Here is a 24,862-nt window from a genome sequence, read left to right as displayed (position 1 = left end):
AGGGTTCCTCTAAAGAGATTAGCGCATAGGGATGAGTCCTTTCGAATTGAGTGTAGTGTGGAAAACCACACAGCTTTCCTGCTCAAAAGATAATTTCCCACCAAAGTATAATTAAATGATAATTGACACCAAGCAGCTTCCCTGCTCAAAGGATAATTTCCCAAAATGTTCATCGGTTTTATTTTTCAAACTCATTTATTCCTAGGGGGGCTTTTGATCACTTCAGTTTGAATGACACTTCAATATGGCGGCCATAATTTTATCACTACGAAGTGCCCTTCAGAGAGCAATGTATCTCGTTTAGAATGCCCATGTCTCTCCTATCAGTTACACATGGTTAGAATATATTTAACCCATAAATACTGCACATAAATGCCACAATGATAGTGTGTTAGCTCAAAAAACTATTTAAAAAATAAACAAAATCAGCTTCATTGCGTTATTGAAGCAGTTCTATTAAGTTTGTGTTTTAGTCTAGGCTTTATAGTCAAGCAGCACACTTATAAATAGAATGCAATGTGTGGCACAGATGGCATTGCTTTGAGACACACTGACCTCAGATTTGCTGCTGTCAGTATTAGTTTAAATGTAGGTCATTTTCTGTGGGTGAGCTGACAGACAGCACCACAAACATTTACCAATGCTACAAAGCTAGTCTTTTTATTTAATTGTATTATTTTTTTTTATAAAGTTTTACTTTATTAGGGTATTTGTACCTTGGATAATAAATAGTATTGTGCTGATGTAATCTTTCCATATAAATTCTGTTTTCTGCACCTATCGTATGTGGTGGACAAATCATTTCTGTTATGTGAATGTGTTGCCATGGTACAAAACAAGCATGCATAATTACAAAGCAGACAAACCTGTTCCAAGTTGTGATTTCCCCTAGCCTGTGTTTTAGACTACTGCTGATTGTTGTAAGCAGCTGGTCAGCTATTAAAATAAATATTTAAAAAACAGTTATAAGGCAGGCCTGTTCAGGAAAAAGAGAATGTATTGTGAGACCTGGGCCTTGTTTATGTAGACAGTTATCCAATCACAGTGGATTAGCATCATTGTTGAATCAGGTCTCTATTAATTTTCCATGAGTGGTAGGGGAAGTGTATACTACAAAACTACCCAACAGACACACAACGTCATATGACGTTGATCTTTAGTTCTATTTTGGTTGCGACGTCAGGTGAATAAAATTTAATGTCAATTTGCTGTCTAATACAGATGTCACTTGACATCTAATACCAATGTCATCTGGCATTGGTTTTTGGTTGGTTTTAGCTGTGACTAAAATCCAACATCATTTTAGAGTCATGATATGACATCCATGCAACGTCTGTAGACGTTTATCTTTGGTTGGTTTTAGGTTATGTAATTACCAAACCACAATTCAACGTCACTTTAATATCATAATGTGTGTCTATATAATGTCAAAAGCTAACAATACTAGCCATTGATCCTTGGTTGTTTTTTGTTTTGAAAACTAACCAACATGAAAATTAAAAACTAAATGGCAAATCAAGAGAAGTCTGAGTTGGCTCGGGTATCGGTTTCAAATGCCTTCTGGATGACTACCTAGGGAGGTGTTCCAGCCATGTCCTACCAGGAGGAGGCCTTGAGACATGCTGATGGGACTATGTCTCTCACAAAGAGACAAAGAAAGTTATACTGAAGAATGTTGGAAACATACAGCCATTGTCAATAGCTGCTTTCTTCCAACAATCGTCAATATACATTCCTTTATCTTACCCAGAAGAAAGGAAATGAGAAAATTTACATTTTTGGGTGAACAATCCTTTTCAGGAAACGAACTCTTAGAAATTCTCTAGAAATTTCCTGTTATCTCTAACTGACTGAAACACGTGACGCCAGCTGCCACATCACCAGACTGAACTCAAAGGATTGTTTTTTTCAAAACCTTTGGACTTCTAAGGTGTGTGTGTGTGTGTGTGTATGTAGGCTTAGGTTAAAAAGTTAAAACATCTTTCTATAAATTAATCAGCATTAGTTCTAATCAACAACTATTTAGACATCATAATTAGCAAAATAAGATTTATAATCTTTTTAAACCCAGACAACTTGCCCCTTTAAAAAAACTTTTAGCATTTTGTTTTAATCTCTGTCAGTACTGGTGGAAAAAGTTGTTAGAATTTATATATAATTTTTTTAAATGTGATAAATCTAAACTGGTTATTTGAATTCAAGAAGAAACACATTCTGTTTATTTTACAACACACTGTCCCAATAGCTGTATAGTTCTATTGCCCACATCATTTTATGTGCTATAATTAAGTCAATTTCAAAAAATTCAAGCTTTTTTGTTTTGCTCTCCTGATTCTAGTCTTGTCTGGGCTTGTCTGAGCACAGCTGAATGGGTGGATCCAGATGATGGCGAAGGCATGAACTGAACGGACTGAACTGAAGCATGTGACTCAGCCGGTCAACAGTGTTTGTGCTGTTCTTCAAGTAGGTCGTCAACAGTGTAAAAATGTACAACAGGACAGCATGACTTGACACTTTAAACCGGTTTGCCTGAAGAAGATAAACAACTGGTTTCAACATTACATTTTAGCATATATTACGTTATAGGTACTAAATGGCGCGCGTAATTAAAGATGAAAGGTAGGCGGAACGAAACTGATCGGGAACATGAGATATAACGTTATTACTACCCACTGAAAGAAAAAGAAACATTGAGTTGCCTGATATAACGTTACTGTATTTTGAATTACACTCATGCGTTAAATTGATGAGGCACAGGTGTGCTTTAAATGATGTGTTGTTTTCAGGTCGCCCGATGGTCTTGTGAAACACACCGGGGGTTGTCACTGCGGCGCGGTGCGTTTTGAGGTGTGGAGCGCCGCAGATTTACACGTGTTCAATTGCAAGTAAGGCTATCTCCAGCCATTAACTGTTACAGTACAAAAAGCTTGGCAAAATGAGAGATCACATGGAATAATTTCTGATTACTGGCAACAGTGAAGTAAAAGAATAAATAACTAAATTTGTCAGGGCAATAAATAATACTATAGCAAGCTAATTTATAGTAGGCTTAGCCTACTACATATTGTAATCAAACTGCACTGTAGTAAGTTTTCAATATATATTAGGGCTGCACAATATTGGAAAAAAACATATGTTGCAATATTTTTCTTTTATGATTTATATTGAGATATTTCACCACATAACTGGAATAGCTCTATTTTAATATAAATATGTCAATATTGAATGGGAAAACCAATATACAAATTGCCAGCATAGATAAATGCAGTAAACCAACAGTAAACGAAGGAGTCTAACAGCATTTAGATACAGAAATAAAAAAATCAAACAAACAATAAAGTTGGATAGTCTTTAGTATATAGCTTATTAAATAAAATTAGCTTTTGTTAAAGCTACAAACTTTCTTATTTTTATGGTTAAACTGAAATGACTCCACGATTGAAACTGGTCAACTGTAATCCTGACTCCACATTACAGATCCTGCGATGTGAATTTGCGCATTCACACATTGTGATCTCAATGCTAAAACTATATATTGTGGAACCCTTTACTACAGTATATATATATATATATATATATATATATATATATATATATATATATATATATATATATACATACACACTCTGTAGTAAAAACTAAAGTACACTAAAGTATTAATTACATTGATCAAACAGTAAATATTACAATATACAGTGAAATACAGTTTAACATGGTTCAAAAAATTTAAGAGTATTTTTATATTTTTCTGTATATATTATTTCATGTCATCTAAGCGATTAGAAGAGATACATGTATTTAACTTGACAGAGGTCCAGACAAATAAAATCTAAACATTTCTATGCATATTAAATTTTGTTGAACTATAAATTATTATTATGAAAAGCAGCTTCTGTAAGTGATAGAAAGAAAAAGCCTCTTCCTTTGATCTCAGGTCTGTTTAAGGAACTAACAAGTAAAAATAAGCATCAATATTTTAAAATCAACCTGATCAATGCAAGAGCCAATGCAAGGGTTCTAATACTGGAGTAATACAACTCTAATTAAATTACAATTACACAATTAGGGTGCAATTTTGCTATATTTTTGATGTAGTAAAAATGTTTTAATTGTATTTCAAAGATTCATGAGTAATTGAATTATATACTCGAATGTACATAAACCTGTGTATTGTTGACATACTCATGATAATAAAAGTTGAAAGATCAGAAAATGTGGCCTAAAATTTGAAAAATAAATGTGAAAAAGTAGAAGGCCTAAAACCCATATAGGGGGACACCAGTGAAGACAGAGCTAATCTCAACTACATCAAGGCAGTCCCATTTCCTGTATTAATTTAAAAGCAAAAGATGATGCATGATGTATGTATAATAACTGCTGTTGTGTGTCACAGTTGCAGCATTTGCACAAAGAAACAGAATCTTCACTTCATTGTGCCAAAATCCCAGTTCACCTTGCTGCAGGTACTGTATATGATTTGAAGTATATACACAGGTTATAGTAGACTAGAATATGGCATAAAATGTTAAATATACAATTTTGATGTTTCATAGGGATCAGACAACATAATTACATACACATTTAACACACACATGGCCAAACACACATTCTGCAAAACGTGCGGCGTCCAGAGTTTCTACACTCCACGCTCCAACCCAGATGGGTTTGGTAAGTTATGCAAAGAGTAGAGCACCAGCTGGTTTGCTCTGTTATTTATAGTAGTTTTTACATATATTCTGCCTGTGTTTACAGGTGTGGCACCTCATTGTTTGGATCCTGGAACGGTTAACAGTGTGACTGTTGAGGATTTCTGTGGACAGAACTGGGAGGAAAGTATGCAGGAGCATAAGACTATAAAAAACATGTCAAAACCAACAACACAGAACACATAACTCTCTGTATCCAGTGGTCATTTGATGTGTTAGACCACAAATCCAGTTCCTGGAGGGCCGCAGCTCTGCACTGTTTAGTTCCAACCCTGCATCAACACACTGACCTGTAGGTTTTAAACAAGGGTTAAAGCTAAACTCTGCAGAGCTGCGGCCCTCTAGTAACTGAGTTTGCCACCTGTGTGTTAGACTTTCAACTAGAGGACATAACATGTATTGTCCTGCTTAAGAGATGTTTATTGATGCACTATTAACCACGAATCACAGTTTGGGTTCGGGTATTGGTTTAAGCTCCTAATGTATATGTTAGTGCACTCCTAAAAGTTGCCATAAATCACTTTTCTAGATATTTGCATGACATTTATTTTCTGAAAAAACTACTAAATGGACTAAATGACTCCTTGATGAATCGGCACATTCCGATCTGATTAAATAACATACTGTATTGATTAAACACATCAGCTTCCTATAAATATAGGAATGGCATGATTTTATGATGATAACAGGATGGTCTTATTGATGTGTACTTACCTGTAACTCGCTATTTCATTTAGACATGTTTTAACAGAGAGCATCGCATGTAAATAGTAAAACTGAATTGAAGCACACTCAAAGATTCATGTGGGAGAACTTTATTAAGATGAGGAAAGATATCAGCCCCTTTTATGTATTATCTTTCAATACAGAGTGTTATGTATGTATAAGGACAACCAATAAAACTAACCTTTAAGAAATAACTGCAATCATCTAACAGTTTGATGGACTCATGTCTCAGTCAAAAAAAACAATAGAGAACAAACTTATAGATTTACAGACTCATTCAGAAAGACCATTCTAAAAAGGAGATTTGGCACAGTACTTAAGGTTTGGAACAGTGCTTTAACTCTACATTAAGTTTAACAACAACAGTAATATGTAAACAACAAAACAAATGTAAACAACAAAATATACAAAATAAAATTCAGTTCTTATCGCCCTGCATTCCTTAAAGGCACAGTTTGTATTTTGAATTTAACTTCAGTTAAAGTGCTCAGAAAGACTAAGCCACTAGAAAACTGTCTTTCAGAATATTTGATAAAATGTGTGAGGTTCTATGTGCCAACAATTTTAAATAACATCAGTAGGCCGAACATTATTTTTCATGCTGCCATTACACAGTAACAGAATAACAGTGTATATAGATAGAATCAGATTTGTAAAGTAAATGTCAGTGCATACTCCTGGATGTACAGGAACAGTGTTTAAGATAGTCAAAGCTAATAAATCTTCACATTCTTGGTTTCCGTTGTGATGGCCTGGAATGTGTTTACAAACATGTAGCGTGAGAAGAGTATGTAGAGCCGGCGAAACCACAGCAGCTGAGAGCGATGACAGAGCATGGCTTTCTGAGGAAGAAGAAAAAAGAGAAAAATGAACAGACTGCAAATGAGCAATGCCTTACATATTTTGAAAGGGCTTCATGTAATCCCTCCAGTTCTACTTGCCTTGCTTTTTTTCCAGCAAGAGAAGTAAACACAAACACTGCATTTGCTGAACTTGCATGCATACCTATGAACCATACAATTGACCATTTTTTTAGTCTACTCTGCCTCAGATATGGTTCAAACCCGAGTACACTAAGAAAAAGTGGTCTTTGGTACAGTTTACTATTAGAACTTTTGCACCAGACATTAACAGAAACCTAGTTATAGGAACAAGCCACCAGGCTGATTCTTGAGAACATAAAGGGATGGTTTACTCAAAGTTGAAAACTTCCTAATCATTTATTCTCCCTCTTGTGGTTTTAAACCTTTATGTTCCTTAGTTCTAATGTTGATGATATCTATTTATTGTCACAATAGGAAAAAACATACTATGGAAGCTCATGAATCCCAGCAAACGGCATTTTTCCAAATAACTTAGAAAGAAGCTCAAAAACAGATTGTGGATAAGTGAAGGACGAGGAATTGACAGATTTCATTTTTGGGTGAACTATCCTTTGAATTTTGTATTCAGGTCTAAGGATTTGAACACTGTGGACCAGGTTGTTAAACACCACTCATTGGCCATTGTGTTCATGTGCTCAACAGATATGACTGTGATTGGCTACAATAATTATTGCTTCAAGCTCTTCAGCAATCGATAACACTGATACAAAGATACTGGATTTGACTTTAAAAACACTGTCTATCGCAGGATATGTCCATGAGTAGATATACGCGTGATCTGCTGATAAAAATGCTTTCAGAAATGGACGTTTGGAAAATTTCTGAAAAACATTCTGTGGACAACACTATTACTCATCCCATAATACTGGTGTATTTACACTTTAAGGTGACTTTTGGTGCTTGAAAGGGATATCAAGCAATAGATTTAACAAAATTAAACAATGCAGACTCAATCGATATGCAAAGGCGGCAAAAAGGTGGACTAGCCACCAAATCACATGCTGCAACTTATAATTCAAAACTTCATAAAGGCTGAGAAAAACGTGCATAAACATTAGCTTTCTGTGTGCGTATGAGTTATAAGACTTAAAAATACTGGGCTGATGTTTCTTATGTCATGCATTTGCCCAATCTACATGTACTTATATTACTGGTAGTTCCTATTGTGCTAGAATAAAGAGAACTCTGACTAACTTTTTTTGAGAGATTTATTTTTTGGTGTTTTTGCCAGTATGACAATATGTAGTCAAGAAGCAAATATGAAGAAAGAGGAATCCTATATGTCTGCACTGCCCATTAGGCTATAGGCACCAACTACTCTGACAATCTTAGGGCGTACTCACGCTATGTACAGTTGCCTTGAACCGTGCCGAAGCATGCTTGTCCCCCCTCCCTTCGCCCCCGATGGCCCGCACTCACATTGTATTCAGGCCTGAGCATGCTTACGACATAGATGATGCGCTGTTCAGTAAGAAGTGCTCTCTCTCAGCACAGTGGAGATTTCTTTACTTACATCGGTTTAGTCGTTTGATAAGCAGTGACAGTCAAATATTTCGCCGAACAGATGAGCCACTTTTGACGCTCATAGACAATCATAAAGTCCTTGTGCTGCAGGAATTAGAAGGTTTGCTAAAGGTGTAGCTATCATGCAGTGAGGTGTTTGCATCTTTAATAATCTATGAAAGTTTGCGTTCATTGAATAGTAAGAATGATTAATAAATTCATAAACAGTCCCTTAAAAGTCACGTCTTGTCTTCAGTTTCGGGCTCAGTCGTGCTTTGCATTCACACTACAAGCGCACCGTGCCAAAGCCCAAGTGAACCAAGCTCTGGCATACCTCTTCCAAGGCCAGGGCCGCCAAGTAAACCGCACCTGAGCCCGATTCAGAGCACTCACACTTCTCAAACGATCCGGGGAAACGGGGCCTGGGCACAGTTCGGATAGCACAGTGTGAGTAGGCCCTTAAAGAGCCCTTATTTTTGGTTTTTGAAAATGATCTTCCATGCAGTGTGTAAAAACTCTAAGTGAATAAAAAAATCCAGTTATGGTTTAAATCTGAAAGTGCACCTTGTTAAAACTATTGATTCTTTAATGAAATAGTTGACTCAGAGTCGAATAAATAAATCTTGTTGGGTTCGGATCTTTTGCTTGAACGTGTCGACGTCAATACAGACAATAATCAATTATGAAGTGCCGGATCCGGTAACATGCAAATGTGGGAAATCATGAGACTGACGCCCCATTCACACGGGGCTTCAGCGTCAACGCTTGACAGAGGGCTTAACTGAAGTCGGAGCTGACGCGATCGTCATAGCATCGTCAGCCAATGAAATTAGTCCGCAATCGGCTACTGTCTGAGCTGGTGTATTTGCATACAGCTATCTATTTGGCTGACGCTTCCGTCAGCGCTTGAAAAGTTGAGCAAGTCCTAACTTCTGCAGCGAGCAATGCTACTGAAGCGACGCCGACGGATCCACAATGCAGTTCGACAACGCCTGATGTCACTTTTTCAAAGTGAATGGGAAGCGTTGAAGCTGATGCCCTGTGTGAATGGGGAGCCATCATGACACGATAATGATAATCAATAATTGCTGGAGATTTGGTTGTGGGGAATAAAGGGTTAAAGTTCATTCTCACACAACACCACAGTATAGCCAAGCTAGTGGCTAGTTTGTTCCTGTAATTTTTCAGATTTTTGATACAATAACCTACGCTGCAACGCATTATTCGTCGGCCGTTTGCAATCATAGGATGGTGCAGCAGAGACTATTATGTATGGGATTGTGTCAGTAAATGTAACAGTTTATTTGGACCAGTTTCTTCTTCCTCCGGATCATAACATGTAAGTGTAATTAAAATTATTGCCTCGTTTTGTGTGGCTTGCAAAATATGTATTTAATAGTGTTGGTACTTGTATATGCTCCTAGCGGCTTGTAAACACTCATCTTTTATAGATCAGTGCTTGTACTGTATCTCTCAGGTTAAATCTGTATGGACTATTTCACATATCAGGTTCAAAACCACGTTGAAAACGTGACACATGCTTCTTCCTTTACCGATTTAAATGTATTTTGTACTCACGATCTCCTGCTGTTTGTTGTTAAGGCCACCATCGGCTGTTCCTAACACACTCTGCATGGTCAATTTTCAAAATAGTTCAACTTTTGCCAGAGCGTGGATTAATATTGAATGTGTGTCTTTGTTATTACTTAGGGTTGGCGTTAAGAGTAGAGTAATTCGCTGCTATTTAACTGCATTGCTTTAATGTATTCCTGCACTGACACGTTTCTCTCTGTCTCATGCTGAACCCAGTCGACAACAGACTGGGTCATTGGACTAATCACAGCAGATTAGCCTCACGCAAAGGAGGGGTTTAGTAACAAATCGCTGAACAAATCATATGGGAGGGATAATTAGGTAAAAAAATAAAAACGTATTATACGACAATGAAAGTGTATGAATATCAGCCATTTGTTGGAGACCCCCAAAACCAAGATATGACATTTTATAAAGCAAAATAGGGGCTCTTTAATTTAGATCCCCCTTAATTTGTTCCCAGTTCCTACACAGTAAACACAAAAAAACTGAGTACTTCCACAAACAGTTATAACAACTCTAAAAATGTTTCTCGCCAATTGATAACATGCAGTAATAAGAACATATCTAGTTACTGCTTGCCCTCAGCAGAAACTGACTCCCGAGTTCTTTTGAACTGTTGCATTGCATTTGTTTAAAAAAGACACAAAGACAACAATTTTTTTGTTGGCACTTTGAAAATAAAATCAAACATAAAAAATCCAAATCCATGCCAATGCGAAGAAAACAAGTAACTGTATTTATCCATTTTGCTGCCGGACTTTTACAGCAACTTTGGCAGGTCAGACAGAGGAACTGCGTCATTCAGAGACCTCTGGACTGGATTAGTTAATGCTTACAGTAAAAGATCAAAGTACCAATGTATTAGTCAGCAATACAGCTTTGTTTTTGAGCAGGGGCTTTTGAATGGTAAGCATTCATAGTCTGCCACTTAATTTTAGCCTGAGGTTACTTGTGAACACAGCTGTTCTTTAAAAACTGAAAACCAAGAAATACTCATAATGTTTGAAGGGGATGCCTCATAATTTCTGTTCATAACTGATGCAGGGTGTTTAGTTTTAGATCAGAGATCATTATGTCCAGGACGAAACTCTTTGTTATAGGGACAGTAATTTACACACTATTTGCTCACCCTTCGCTTGTTCCAAACAAGTTTAGTCTGTTGAACACCAAAGAGGATATTTTAAAGTAAGCTGAAAACCTGTAACCAAGTGAAATGTGAGAATATAATGACAGAATTTTCAGTCTTGGGTGAACTATGCCCTTAAAGAACAGGATTTATGACACACCTTGGCACGTTTATAGTCCTCTCGTCCAATGATACAGCAGAAGTCAGAGGGGAGGAGCCAGCTGACTGGCAGCTCTAAGATGGACAGGTACTTCCTGATGATGCTTATGGAGTGAAGTGAGAAGATCTGGCAACCTGTGAGTACAGAATAATAAAAAGCGTAAGATTAATAAAGGCTTTCCCCAGAAAGTAATTAATTATTATGGTATTAGGATTTAAGAGATCATTTTAAAATGACAGTAAAGACATTAAGCTGTGACATTGGCGTTGTCTACATATTGGATGGTTTTATCAAAGAAAACTGAATGCATATACTGTAACAGGTTTCTATTTTATGTATTTTACATACTGTTCAAATAAAAATATTAAAGCGATTACCTGATAATAACATCTAACATGATGATAAAAATAATAGATATATCTTGAGCAGCATATTATAATGATTGCTGGATACAGCTTTAGTAACATCAAAAGTTGAATTAAAATACACTCAGTGCCACTTTATTAGGTACATCTGTCCAACTGCTCACCAATGCAAATTTCTAATCAGCCAATTACATGTCAGCAACTCAATGAATTTAGGCATTCAAGACGATCTGCAGTTTAAACCGAGCATCAGAATGGGGAAGAAAATTGATTTAAGTGACTTTGAACATGGCATGGTTATTGAGTATTTCAGAAACTGCTGATCTACCAGGATTTTCACGCACAACCATCTCTAGGGTTTACAGAGAATGGTCAGAAAAAGAGAAAATATCCAGTGAGTGGCAGTTCTGTGGGTGCAAATGCCTTGTTGATCCAAGAGGTCAGAGGAGAATGGCCAGAGTAGTTCGAGCTGATAGAAAGTCAACAGTAACTCAAAAACCATTCATTACAACCGAGGTATACAGAAGAGCATCTGAACACACAATACGTCCAACCTTGAGACGGATGGGCCACAGCAGCAGAAGACCACACCGGGAGCCACTTCTGTAAGCTAAGAACAGGAAACTGAGGCTACAATTCACACAGGCCTACCGAAATTCGACAATAGAAGATTGGAAAACGTTGCCTGGTCTGATGAGTCTCCATTTCTGCTGCGACAGTTGGATGGTAGGGTCAGAATTTGACATCAACAACACGAAAGCATGGATCCATCCTGCCTTGTATCAATGGTTCAGACTACTGGTGGTGGTGTAATGGTGTGGGGGATTTTTTCTTGGCACATTTTGAGCTAACTAGTACCAATTTAGCATTGTGTCGACACCACAGCCTGAGTATTGTTGTTGACCATGTCTGTCCCTTTTTGATCACAGTGTGGTACAGCAGGATAACACGTCATGCCTTAAATCTCGAATTATCTTAGACAGGCTTTCTGAACATGACAATGAGTTCACTGTACTAAAATGGCCTCCACAGTCACCAGATGTCAATCCAGTAGAGCACTTTTGGGATTTGGTGGAACGGGAGATTCGTATCATAGGTGTGCAGCTGACAAATCTACAGCAACTGTGAGACACTATCATGTCAATATGGAGCAAAATCTCTGAGGAATATTTCCAGTCCCTTGTTGAATCTATGCCACAATGGATTAAGGCAGTTCTGAAGACAAAAGGGGGTCCAACCCGGTACTAGTAAGGTGTACCTTATAAAGTGGCCAGTGAGTGTATATTTAAATAGAAAATATTTATGAATGTAATAATATTTTACAGTATTATTACTGTATATTTGACTATATTTAGTGATTTTACATAGCTTCCAGGCAAAGATTTTCATAAAGGGCATGAACAAGCCTCTGAATGTGGACACAAGAAACCTCCTAATACTGCGAGATAATAACAGGGTCATCAGAAAGAAGAGCTGGCTGATTAAAGAAACACAAGGGGTCAAGACAGTTCACAGAGGATCCGTTACGTAAAATAAGATCCAACCAGAAACAGATGGAAAACACTGGATTAACACTACTCTAACTGCTCTTTAGTATGGAGTGGACACTGAGAAAATCAGCTGGAAATTTAAGCCAAATCGAAAATAACAAGTGTCAGCTTAAAAATCTTTAAAAAAAAAATGAATAAGTAAAACACTGTCCACTAAGTACTCTTTGAAATAATTTGAATATTTAGATCTCTGAGCCTGAATACTTGTTCATGTGAATGCATATTGACTCCTAGTGGCCTGAGTAGTGAATTGACCGTTTCTATTGCATCAGTTCTGCTCTGATAAATCTTTGTTTCTTTTTCTTTTCATTTAGACAATGGAGACATATCAGGATGATATCAGGAGCTTTCTTGCTTGGAAGTAAGAAAAGGTTAAGCTAGCTCAGTTGTAACTCCTGGAAACTGTTGATTGAATTATACTGATGTTTTCCAGAGTGAACTAAATGAAGAGCACCAGTGGATGGAGTACTTTGCTTAGAAAACATACTACCAGCAGCACCACCAGCGCTGAGGAAGTGTCTAAAAGGGATAGTTTACCCATAACTTAAAATTCTGTCATCATTTACTCATCTTTACTTGACACAAACCTGTTTGAGTTTCTTTTTTCTGTTGAACAGAAAATATATTTTGAAGAAATCTGGAAACCTGCAACCATTGACTTCCATAATATTTGTTTTTCCTACTATACTCTCCTCATATGCATATGCATATGCAGTAAAGTCAGCCACAAAAATGTGTCCATCACCTTTCTTTTATTGTTATTTTTATGTCTTTTGAGACATTGAACAATTTCCTGTAGAATCTACAGTGGCTTACTGGCAGCAGTTTGCCAGTTATTTGCTGTAAATCAATTACAGCAAAAAATACTGTGTACAGTTACAGTTTAAAGTATCACACAACAGACGCGCACATTCGCATGTTTATTTAAAATGAAACTAATCAGATGGCGCTCTGTGGCGCGGCAGAAATATGAACGATGTCCTGAGTTGTGGCTGGCCGCTGCCGACAGCTGCCGACTTGCAGCACCAGTGTGTGTACCCGGATAGAAACCTAGGTTTAGAATTCTGAAATGTTTGGCGCTACGGGGCGCGAAGTGGCGTTTCTGGTGTGTGACCCCCTTAAGTGTACTACAGTAAAAATCTGTTTCTATTAAAGTTAAATACTGTGTAATTTACAAAAATTGTTAACAGTGTGTCAATTGTAATAGTGTTTTAGCTTTCTTCAAAATATCCTCTTTTGTGTTCAACAGAATAACGACATAACACTTTGGAACAAACTGAGGGTGAGTAAATAATGAGTAAAAAAATCATTTTTGGGTGAACTATTCCTGTAAACTAGGGGTGTTTAATCCTGTTTCTTAAAAGCTAAAGCACCACCAACTTTAGATTTAACTCTAATAAAGGCCAAATATACTCAAATCAATGACCCCAAAACATGAGTTAAAACAGTCTTACTCTACATTATCAACGATAATAATATTTAACATAATACAATGTTAAGTGCATAATTTAACAATGAATGTAATGAGACTTACCTTCATGTATACGTCCAGCAGAAGCTAGATGACTGTTGTTGAAGACAGGAAAAAATAAATATTATTAATATAATAAACCAAAGTTACAAGCACATATGTTTCAAAATATATTGACAAGCGATACTTTTGTTTATTTATAATGATGACAATGATATGACCTGATGTACAGATATTAACAACGATTTTCTGAAGATTAATCTCAAATAAATCTGTACTTTAGGACTGTCTGAATTTTTAATACTTTACCATTAGAATTATTGTCATAAAATCACAACAAATTCATTAGGAATCTATTTTTATCAGTTTATCTGGGTAGAAATGCGTTAGATACACTGCATTAAAATATTACATTAAGATCCACAAATTTACTTGGCAGTACTGTTTACTGTACACACACACACACACACACACACACACACAAAATGATGGTTAATAAGGACTCTCCATGAGCACACTGTATTCTATACTGTAAATAATGCTACTTATCTGACCCTACCCCTAAACATAACCCTCAAAGGTAACCTGTGGCAAATTTTGAATGTCAAAATATGTTGAACATATTGAATAAATGTTGAATATGTTGCCTGCTACATATGGCTTTTAAGTGTTTTGAATAACAAGGACACAAGGGATGTCCTCATAAACCACCTTAATGTTGTAATACCAGGTCATATTGCATGTCATTTCAAAATGCCTGTCCCTTTGAACCACCAAAAACAGTACACACAAATAAACACACACAGACATACAAACAGACAGACAGATAGACAGACAGACACACACACACACACACACACACACACACACACACACACACACACACACACACACACACACACACACACACACACACACACACACTTCCTGAGGTCTGGGTTTTTCTCAGATTAGAGTGAGCTCTAAATCCACATGCAGTTCCTGGAAGTGTCTGTCATGTCCTGGCTCTCCCAGTCACACCACCTGTGCTGGCCGAGCTCAGACTGAGACGCCATCTCAGAGCCAACTTCACCACTGCTTCCTCTCTCTCACACACACACACATACACACGCTGCACACAAATAAATACATCTACAACAGCACAGAAGAGACAGATGTCCAAGAAGACTGGCTCGGTTTCTTCGAACCAAATATTGCTCAATAACACTGTTTGTTCAGACTGTACCACTAGCCCTTATGTAAGTCACTGCCTCAAGCCTGCAAAAAAGTCATCCCCTTCTCAGCATATGCCTCGGTTACCCATATTAATGATATCAATGATTCAACGTAGATAACAATTTACAGAAGAAAGGATCAGGATTCATACAGAGGGTGAATCCTATAGTCATAGTTAATTGTTGGAACAACAAGACAGAGGATATTTTTTTTTGTCCCTCTGAACTGATTTAGTGTTCTGATGCTCTTCTGGATTGTTTTTATGATATGGTATGATATCTAGATAGAGTTGAGTAAATACTTTTCTGTACAATTTAGTCTCTTTTATAAAAGAATTACAAAAAGTTCTTTAAATACCTCTTTTCAGAAGCTACTTAAGATATCGTACATTTTTCTAACAATTCAAAATGAAAATTTGACTTACTCGATAGATATCTATTTAATATATCATTGGCAACAAGTGAAAAAGTATAGCTTTTTTACTTGTTGCCAGTAATATCTTAAATAGTATCCGGAGATTGCATAAAGAAGACTCACCAACTAAAGATGAATGGTGGAGGAAATGGAAAAAATGACACATGCACATTGGATACAAAAAAAGTAAATAGATGGCCACGAGAATACAATTATCCATAATTTAACATTTACATCATTTTAGAGGCTATTCATCATAGAGATTATATGTTTGTTTTTTATTTTAAACTCATATTTTATTATTATATCTTTTGTTTTATTTTATACTTATTCTATTTATTTAGTTATTTATTTAATAATTATTCATTTATTATATTTATTTAGAGGTTAATTAAATATTTTTATGTATGTATGTAAATATGTATACATGTGTGAAATGGATGTATTTGTGTGTGTGTGTGTGTGTGTGTGTGTTTGTGTACATATATGTATATACATGTATACTGTATATATAATTGAGGTCTGACATATTAGCCCCCCTGTTTATTTTCCTTCAATTTCTGTTTAACAGAGAGAAACATATCTAAACATAATAGTTTTAATAACTGATTTCTAATATCTGATTTATTTTATTTTAGCTTTTTTTATTTAATTAAATTTTTGTTTTATTTTATGCCATGATGACAGTAAATAATATTTTAAAAGATTAAAGGGACTTTTAAAGGCTTAATGGTTAATTAGGTTAACTAGGCAGGTTAGGGTAATTAGGCAAGTTAGTGTATAACGATAGTTTGTTCAGTAGACTTTCCAAAAAGATTTGGCTTAAAGGGGCTAATAATTTTGGGGGAACAGGGGAAACAATTTTGTTATTTAAAAAATTAAAAATTTAGTATTTTTTTTTATTATTAAAAACTGTTTTATTCTAGCCAAAATAAAGCAAGTAAGACTTTCTCCAGAAGGAAAAATTACAGACATACTGTGAAAAGTTCTCTGTTAAACATTATTTGGGAAATGTTTAAATAAGAAAAAACAATTCAAAGAGGGGCTATTAATTCTGACTTCAACTGTAAATATTGTTATTTGTTTGTTTGTTCCCACCACTTACATGCTCCCAAAAATCAATAAAACAAAGTATTAATAATAATAATAAAAAAATTACTTTTTCAAGTTTTTTACTTGGGTTTTTGAATGAGGACTACAATTCTCAAATTTGAGGTTGATGATTTTGTTCTTTAAAGATGCTTAGCAAAGGTACAAATACTAAATACAAATAGATTTATTATTGTATCATTTTTAGTTTTATGTATTTTTAATGTATTATATTTAAAATTCTGCACAAAATGTGATTTATTCCTCAATTTAAGCAGATTTTTTGTCATTATTTTTTATTGTAGACTGTAACATGCTCTTTTAGAAATCATTATATTAAGCAGATTTGGCAGACATTTGTATCAATGTACTTATAAGCATTAATTATTAAATATTTCTGATTATTATTATTGATCAATGATGCCGCTTAAAAGTGAAATACCTGTTTAACAATCCTCTCAAAAGAAAAATGTTTATTTGAAATAGAAATCTTATAAATAGATAAACACTTTTGTAGATTTTACCTAACTTTTACAATTTAATTTTATTTAATTGAATCTATCCTTGCTAAAATATTTAAAGTATTAATTTCTTTTACCCTGACTCCAAACTTTAACAATAAAAATCATATTGTAGATTCTTCAATTTTGTAGACTTGTGCATTCACCCGTGGTTTTGTGTTGTTCCCTGTTAGATCGATGTTATGACTGTAACATACATGATCCTTCTGTGTGAATGTGCAATAGGATAGACAGTCTTCAGGAAGTGCTTCAGACAAACTAAGTTCCTCTGATTGACAAGGTTGCAAGTCAGAGTCTGGGCATATTCAGATCTAACATAATCCAACAAAGACCAGTCTAGACCAATCGCCGGGCTGGTTTATGTGAATTATATCTAGTTTGGGAATAATCACAATAAGAATGTATTCAAGCTTGTTGACCAAAGACAACTTGTCCAAAGATCATCACCTGTTTTCAAAGCCTGTTTTACTTATTAAAGGGTGAATGAGGCTCTTTTTCCATTCATCTAAGCTCACTCTAATAAGAATAATTGAGGTAAAGGCAAATAAATAATGTTAGTCTGTTTCCTTTATGAATGCACATCAAACAGAAAATCTCTATTCTTGCCTAAGCTATGAAATTATTTTCAGAAATGAGAACAATGTCCCTATTTATATCAATGCTTCAGACTAAATCCTAATATCCTGTTGTTGTGGAGGTAAATCTTGTGCTATGACATTAGCACACGAGTACCTGAGGGTCTTGTAGATGGCAATATGGTTGGCATGTCCACTCACACCTCTGCCATCAAACGTCAAAACCTGTGGAAACACACAATGGAGGTTTTCAAGTAACAAGTAAAATTTGCTTTGTTAAAAATAAAGTAGGATTTTAAAAAAGTAAGTATATATATATATATATATATATATATATATATATATATATATATATATATATATATATAAGAGTTCAGATGCAAAGGGCTTTTTAAATTTGGATTTTTCTCTCACTCCTGTGTGTAGGCTCACTAGTTTTACTTTAATAGTGACGAATAAGTTCTTTTTATTGTCTTTAAAGTAAAATAACTGAACATTAACATCAATTTTCACAGTTTGTCTGATAATATTTTTTCTTCTGGAGAAAGTCTTATTTGTTTTATTGAGGCTAGGATAAAATCAGTTTTAAAAACCTTTTTAGGGACAAAATTATTAGCCCTTTTAAACTATATTGTTTCTCGATAATCAACAGAACAAACCATCATTATACAATAACTTGCCTAACAACCCTATCCTGCCTAGTTAACCTAATTAACCTAGTTAAGCCTTTAAATATCACTTTAAGCTGTATAGAAGTGTCCTGAAAAATATCTAGTCAAATATTATTTACTGTCATCATGGCAAAGATGAAATATATCAGTTTTTAGAAATTAGTTATTAAAACTATTATGTTTAGAAATGTGTTGAAGAAATCTTCTCTCCATTAAACAAGTGCTCTAATAATTCAGGGGGGCTAATAATTCTGACTTCAAGAGTATATATATATATATATATATATATATATATATATATATATATATATATATATATATATATATATATATATATATATATACCCATGGCAATTATTCCTCTGGGTTTTTACCTCATCCCTGCACTACTCTATTGGAGAGTAAAGATAAAAGTTTACAAGAAGTTTCTATTAGTAATGCACTAGATATCCTAAATCTGCAATAAACAATATTTTAATCTTCACTCTGGTTTCAATAGGGGTTAGAAAATTGTCTTGAAATTGAATTAGTCTTTGTTTTGTCTTTATACACTCACAGGCAACTTTATTAGGTGCACCTTACTAGGGCAGGGTTGGACTTCCTTTTGCCTTTAGAACTGCCTTAATCCTTTGTGGCATAAATTCAACAAGGCACTGGAAATATTCCTCAGAGATTTTGCTCCATGTTTACATGATAGCATCACACAGTTGCTAAAGATTTATCGGCTGCACATCCATGACGCAAATCTTCCATTCCACTAAATCCCAGGGCTGCTCTATTGGATTGACATCTGGTGACTGTGGAGGCCATTTGAGAACAGTAAACATTGTTTGTCATGTTCAAGAAACCAGTCTGAGATTATTTACGCTTTATGACATGGCACGTTATACTGCTGGAAGTAGCCATCAGAAGATGGGTACACTGTGGTCATAAAGGGATGGACATGGTCAGCAACAATGTTCAGGTAGGCTGTGTGTTGACATAATGCTCAATTGGTACAAATGGGCCCAAAGCGTGCCAAGATCATATCCCCTCTACCATTAGATGCCAAATTCTAAAATACTCAGACCAGCCCGTCTGGCACCAATAACCATGCAACATTCAATGTCACTTAAATGACATTTCTTCCTCATTTTGATGCTCGGTTTGAACTGCAGCAGATCGTCTTCACCATGTCTACATGCCTAAATGCATTGCGTTGCTGCCATGTGATTGGCTGATTAGAAATTTGCATTAACGAGCAGTTGGACAGGTATATCTAATAAAGTGGCCAGTGAGTATAGATGCATTTATAAAATTGTTATGATTGATTATAAATTATACAACACAGGCTCATTCTCAAAAGTACCTGTAAATACATTTCTTGAGATCACAAATTATGTAGCTAGAGAAACGTAAGGCTACAATTCTTCTTTAAAATGTATGCTAATGGATTGTATTACTCCGTTCCTTTTTGCGCTTACCAACTGACCGATTACCTTCGTATAGACGGCTTTATCACTATTAGCAGTTTGTCCAGTGGCTCACCGCGTACATCAGAGGTTTTAAGATCTCGGGCTCTATTTAGACAATCCATGAGCAAAGCGTAAAGTGCAGGGCGCAAACGCTTTCAGCATTGCATGCATTTTTACTAATATAAGAACGGAAAAATCCGATTTCCGCCATGGCTCATGGTCTAAAAGGGTTGAGTTTATTTTCTTAATGAGGTATAGGTGTGTTTTGAGAATAAACCAATCAGAGTATCATCTCCCATTGCCTTTAAGAGCCAGCTGCGTCGCACCATGGCACATTTGCTATTTACATGACGTAAAGTAAGAGTGAGTGGAAAAACTGAGCATTTCACAAGCAAGTAAACAGTTAAACAGAGCATCTACAGCGCGAGAATGAGAGATAAAATATCTACTTTCGCTCTCGTGGATAGGGAAACATTTTAGGCACAGGCATCCATTAGCCTATAAATAATTAATTTCATTTGTTAAGCGCAAATATTTGGTTCAAAACCCTTTAGAAATTCAGTTCTAATTTCCAGCAAACTAATAAATCAACAATAATAACGAAGTGTGTTAAAAAAACTGTAATATCCTAATACACATGCTGTGCCCCATATGGTCTAAAACCTGACAGGTGGGTAAATCTAAGCTTGTTTTTAATAAAAAAAAATACAAATATGGATATAATAAATAATACTGCTAATAATAGTAACATTATACAAAAGCAAATTGAATGAACTAAAAAAGCCTCCCGAGATGAAGAAGGCATGAAGGCAGTGGTTTTTCATATTTATGTAGGCTAGAAAATAATATGTTTTGTAATATTTGAATCCTTTATATTTATATCCTATATACATCCTTTTTATATCCTATATATATCCCTAATATTTAAATTCTTTTTCATATGTAAAGATATTTGCGTATTGCTGTAAATTTTGTGTGTATTAAGCAATGTGAAAGCGAGGCGCACAACTAACTCGCTCTGCGCTGGACTTTAGACTGGCTTTGTTCTGGTCTAAAGAACACACTATTATAGTTTCTCAAAATAGCAACGCCACAGCAACACGCCAAAACACGCCTGCTTTTTTAGACCAGAACGCCTATTGGCGGACATATGAGCGCAAATGCATTTGCATTAACATAAACAGCGGGGCACAAAATGTCAAAACGACTATTGCGCCGAGCTGAAACTAGCAAATAACAATTGCATTGCGCCTTGCGCCGGGTGTATAATAGGGCCCGAAGTCTTAAGAAGTCAGTCAGTCAGTCAGTTAACAGTGGCCTCCAGTGGATTTACACAAGAACAGCAGCCGCGAATAGCACTCGCGCGAGAAAATTGAGATCTTAAAAATCGTACACAGCGGCCTCTGGCGGATTGGCGAAAACAAAAACTGCAAAAAAACACAGCTCTGCAGAAATGTATATATACTGTAGGTACGTTATCAGAATGAGCCTGTGTTAAAATAATATAACAATTATAATTTATTAGAATGTTACAAACATTACTAACAAGAAATTTAATAACAAGCACCCTCAGAAAAAAAATTGTCACTAGGTCTCTTCATATGTAAGTTTTTGTACTTTTTAGTTATTAACACAAAAACTTTAAATACAAACGTGTACCTTTTGAAAGAAACACTATAGTGGCAGCTTTTTACCTTTGTTTCTGAGTGTGATTTCTAAAAGAGTGTGTGTGACATTGAAGACTAATGGCTGCTAAAAACTGAGCTTTATTTACACTTCAAAATGCACTGAAATTAAAAACAGTTTAAAATTGTAATAGTATTTTATATTCTTGCTGTTTTAACAACATTTCTGGTCTTTAAATTGCAACACAGCCTAAAAACATTCAAATATTATTGTTTTACTATTTGAAGATCAGTGATAACATTTTTGTAACTGTAACTTTTCTTTTCTTAAATCCCAAAGAACAGAACTTAAACTTGCAGGTTTTCTTCCCCGCGTTTGCATTCTTTCTTTCCTCTGAAGAAAAGGGGTGAAAAGGTGAACACAAGACAAAAAACAAACAAAAGAAAAGAGCTCGAAAATAAGATGAAACACAAGCCAAAGAAAAGCAGTAATTTGAAGACTCAGCAGTGGACTTGGTGGGAGATGCTGCCAGAACTGTGTGGAAAGGCTTCTATCTGTGCGTTGTTTGCTGCGTCACCAGATGAGGGACTCTGTCTTTGCTTTCCAAGCGGGCTCATAGCTTGAGAGTGCCAAGGGTGGAGGAAAATATGGATAACAAAATAATAGATTGTGGCAGGTATGCAGACTAGTGCCAAACACAACGAGGCGAGTGAGTCAGCTTTCAGAGGAGAATACTGGTGAAAATAAGTGAAGAGGAGAAACACACAGACAGAGAACAAACACACACAATCAAGCTGCAACAGGATTCTACAAAGTATGCATGACACAAAGTTAAATGCATTATTTGAAGGATTGAATATTTCACACCTGATCTACGTCTTTCAAAACATCTATGCACCAAAACACTAGGTTATAACTGCATTATGTGGGTCTGTTAGTTTAACTTTGCATCAGTAAAAAGCAGACTGAAAGTATTTACATAACCTTTAAAAAAGATAAAAGATTGCTTTAGAGTAGACAAACTGAAATTGTACACGCACTTGGTGATATCTGCCTGTAAGTAAAGTAAAAAATAGTAAAGTATCTAGGAAAGTATTTAGGCTCGTATAAAAGGGTCAAAGATGAAAATACACTTTTGGTTACATTTCTGACTGTATTTATATTGAAGTGCATGTATAATGCCTCATAGACAGTAGTATAATGTGTTGCCACTTCAAGATTAATAATAGATAGCAACAGTACTAAAACTTGTCTATGTACCTTTCATAGTCATTAAAAAAACTAGGTAATAACTAGATACTTTCCCTAAACCTTCTCCAGTACTACACCTCATTTTCCGCATCCTAACCAAGTAAAGTGCACTGCAAGCACTTGTTAAGTACACACACTAAAAAATAAGGTACAATGAATTCATAATTTTATATCATAGATTTCCATATCGCCCAGTTTCCAAATGGTCAAATGTTGATATAGTTTTCTTATATCAGAAAAATGAATAAATGAATATGCGTATATATATATATATATATATATATATATATATATATATATATATATATATATATATATATATATATATATATATATATATATATATTCATTCATTCATTTTCTGCCGCTTTTCCGTGTCGCAGGGGCAGCAGTGAACCCTAGACTTTCCTCTCTCCAGACACTTCCTCCAGCTTCTCCGGGGGGATCCCGAGGCTTTCCAAGGCCAGCCGAGAGACATAGTCCCTCCAGCGTGTCCTGGGTCTTCCCCGAGGCCTCCTCCCAGTGGGACATGCCTGGAACACCTCCCTAGGTAGGCGTCCAGGAGGCATCCGAAACAGATGCCCGAGCCATCTCAGCTGACTTCTCTCATTGTGGAGGAGCAGTGACTCTACTCCAAGCTCCTCCCGGGTGTCAGAGCTCCTCACCCTATCCATAAGAGTGCGCCCTGCCACCCTTCGAAGGGAACTCATTTCGGCCGCTTGTATCCGAGATCTTGTCCTTTTGGTCATGACCCAAAGCTCATGACCATAGGTGAGAGTAGGAACGTAGATTGACCGGTAAATCGAGAGCTTTGCCTTTCGGCTCAGCTATTTCAATGATCAGCCTGTCAATGATCTACAAAACAAACCATCGTTATACAAAAACACTCGAACCTGCCGAGTTAAGCCTTTAAGTGTCACTTTAAGCTGTATAGAAGTATCTTGAAAAATTTCTAGTCAAATTTTTTCTATCATCAATGGCAAAGCTAAAATAAATCAGTTATTAGAAATGAGTTATTAAAACTATTATGTTTAAAAATGAGTTGAAAAAAAAAATCTTCTCTCCGTTAAACAGAAATTGGGGGAAAAAAAATAAATAGGGGCGTGAATAATTTTGACTTCAACTGTATATCATGGTCTGCTTAAACATCAACCTGCATATTAATTGTTCATGATTGTTTATTAATGTTTTACTGCATGATAATATTCTGCATCCCTTAATCCTGCCTCATTAACTACAACCTCTATACTTCCACATAGTTATTTATTGTTAATGCATTAAGAATACCATAAAGCACACATGCGGGTTTCATGCAAAGTGTTACCAATGAATCAAAAATAAAATAAATAAATACAGATAATAAAATTAAAATAAATTAATTAAAATAAATAACACAGAGCTTTAACTTTTTTGGTTGTTACAAGACTGCACAAAATATTTCAATAAGTACAAGTACCTTGTTTATTTTTTCACATAAATCTGTTATGCTGACTGATGAAGGAACTAGGGCTGCATGATATTGGAAAAATCTGATATTGCGATATCAGCAATACATTTACATTTACATTTAGTCAATTAGCAGACGCTTTTATCCAAAGCGACTTACAAATGAGGACAAGGAAGCAATTTACACAACCAAGAGCAACAATGAATAAGTGCTATAAGCAAGTTTCAGGTCTGTAAAGTCTAAGAAGGGAAGTATTAGTAGTATTAGTATTTTTTTATTTTATTTTTTTGTACAGTTAGTGTGATATTCAGAGAGGCAATTACAGATTAGGAAGTGTAGTGGAGACTAAATAGTTGAGTTTTTAGTCGTTTCTTGAAAGTAGCGAGTGACTCTGCTGTTCTGATGCAGTTAGGGAGTTCATTCCACCAACTGGGCAGATTGAGCGTTCGCGTTCGCGAAAGTGATTTCTTCCCTCTTTGGGATGGAACCACGAGGCGACGTTCATTCACAGA

The 24,862-nt window shown here is 35.6% G+C and overlaps 2 protein-coding genes across 2 annotated transcripts in view; one reads left to right on the top strand and one right to left on the bottom strand.

Annotated features, from left to right (window-relative positions):
- Positions 1-2,426: 2,426 nt before the first annotated feature.
- On the top strand, positions 2,427-5,637 carry cenpv (centromere protein V). The gene is made up of 5 exons (XM_021476575.3): positions 2,427-2,619; positions 2,787-2,885; positions 4,394-4,463; positions 4,554-4,668; positions 4,753-5,637. The coding sequence occupies exons 1-5, from the start codon at positions 2,594-2,596 to the stop codon at positions 4,890-4,892; spliced, it is 450 nt and encodes a 149-aa protein (XP_021332250.2). The 5' UTR covers positions 2,427-2,593; the 3' UTR covers positions 4,893-5,637.
- pigl (phosphatidylinositol glycan anchor biosynthesis, class L) overlaps positions 5,506-24,862 on the bottom strand; it is a 52,648-nt gene continuing 33,291 nt past the window's right edge. Inside the window, 4 exon segments of the mRNA NM_001256655.1 lie at positions 5,506-6,274; positions 10,702-10,835; positions 14,151-14,182; positions 18,059-18,126. Coding sequence (NP_001243584.1) covers positions 6,146-6,274; positions 10,702-10,835; positions 14,151-14,182; positions 18,059-18,126 — 363 coding nt within the window. The 3' untranslated portion in view covers positions 5,506-6,145.

The sequence above is a fragment of the Danio rerio genome, chromosome 5 (assembly GCF_049306965.1).
Source record: "Danio rerio strain Tuebingen ecotype United States chromosome 5, GRCz12tu, whole genome shotgun sequence".
Classification (NCBI taxonomy): Eukaryota; Metazoa; Chordata; class Actinopteri; order Cypriniformes; family Danionidae; genus Danio; species Danio rerio.
This window is presented reverse-complemented; position numbering and strand designations above follow the sequence as displayed.

Bases quoted from the DNA above. Each gene is read 5' to 3' on its own strand.
- cenpv (XM_021476575.3), top strand. From the start codon at position 2,594: ATGGCGCGCGTAATTAAAGATGAAAG. The intron at 2,620-2,786 runs GTAGGCGGAACG...TGTTGTTTTCAG, and splicing joins CGCGTAATTAAAGATGAAAG to GTCGCCCGATGGTCTTGTGA. The intron at 4,464-4,553 runs GTACTGTATATG...GATGTTTCATAG, and splicing joins CCCAGTTCACCTTGCTGCAG to GGATCAGACAACATAATTAC.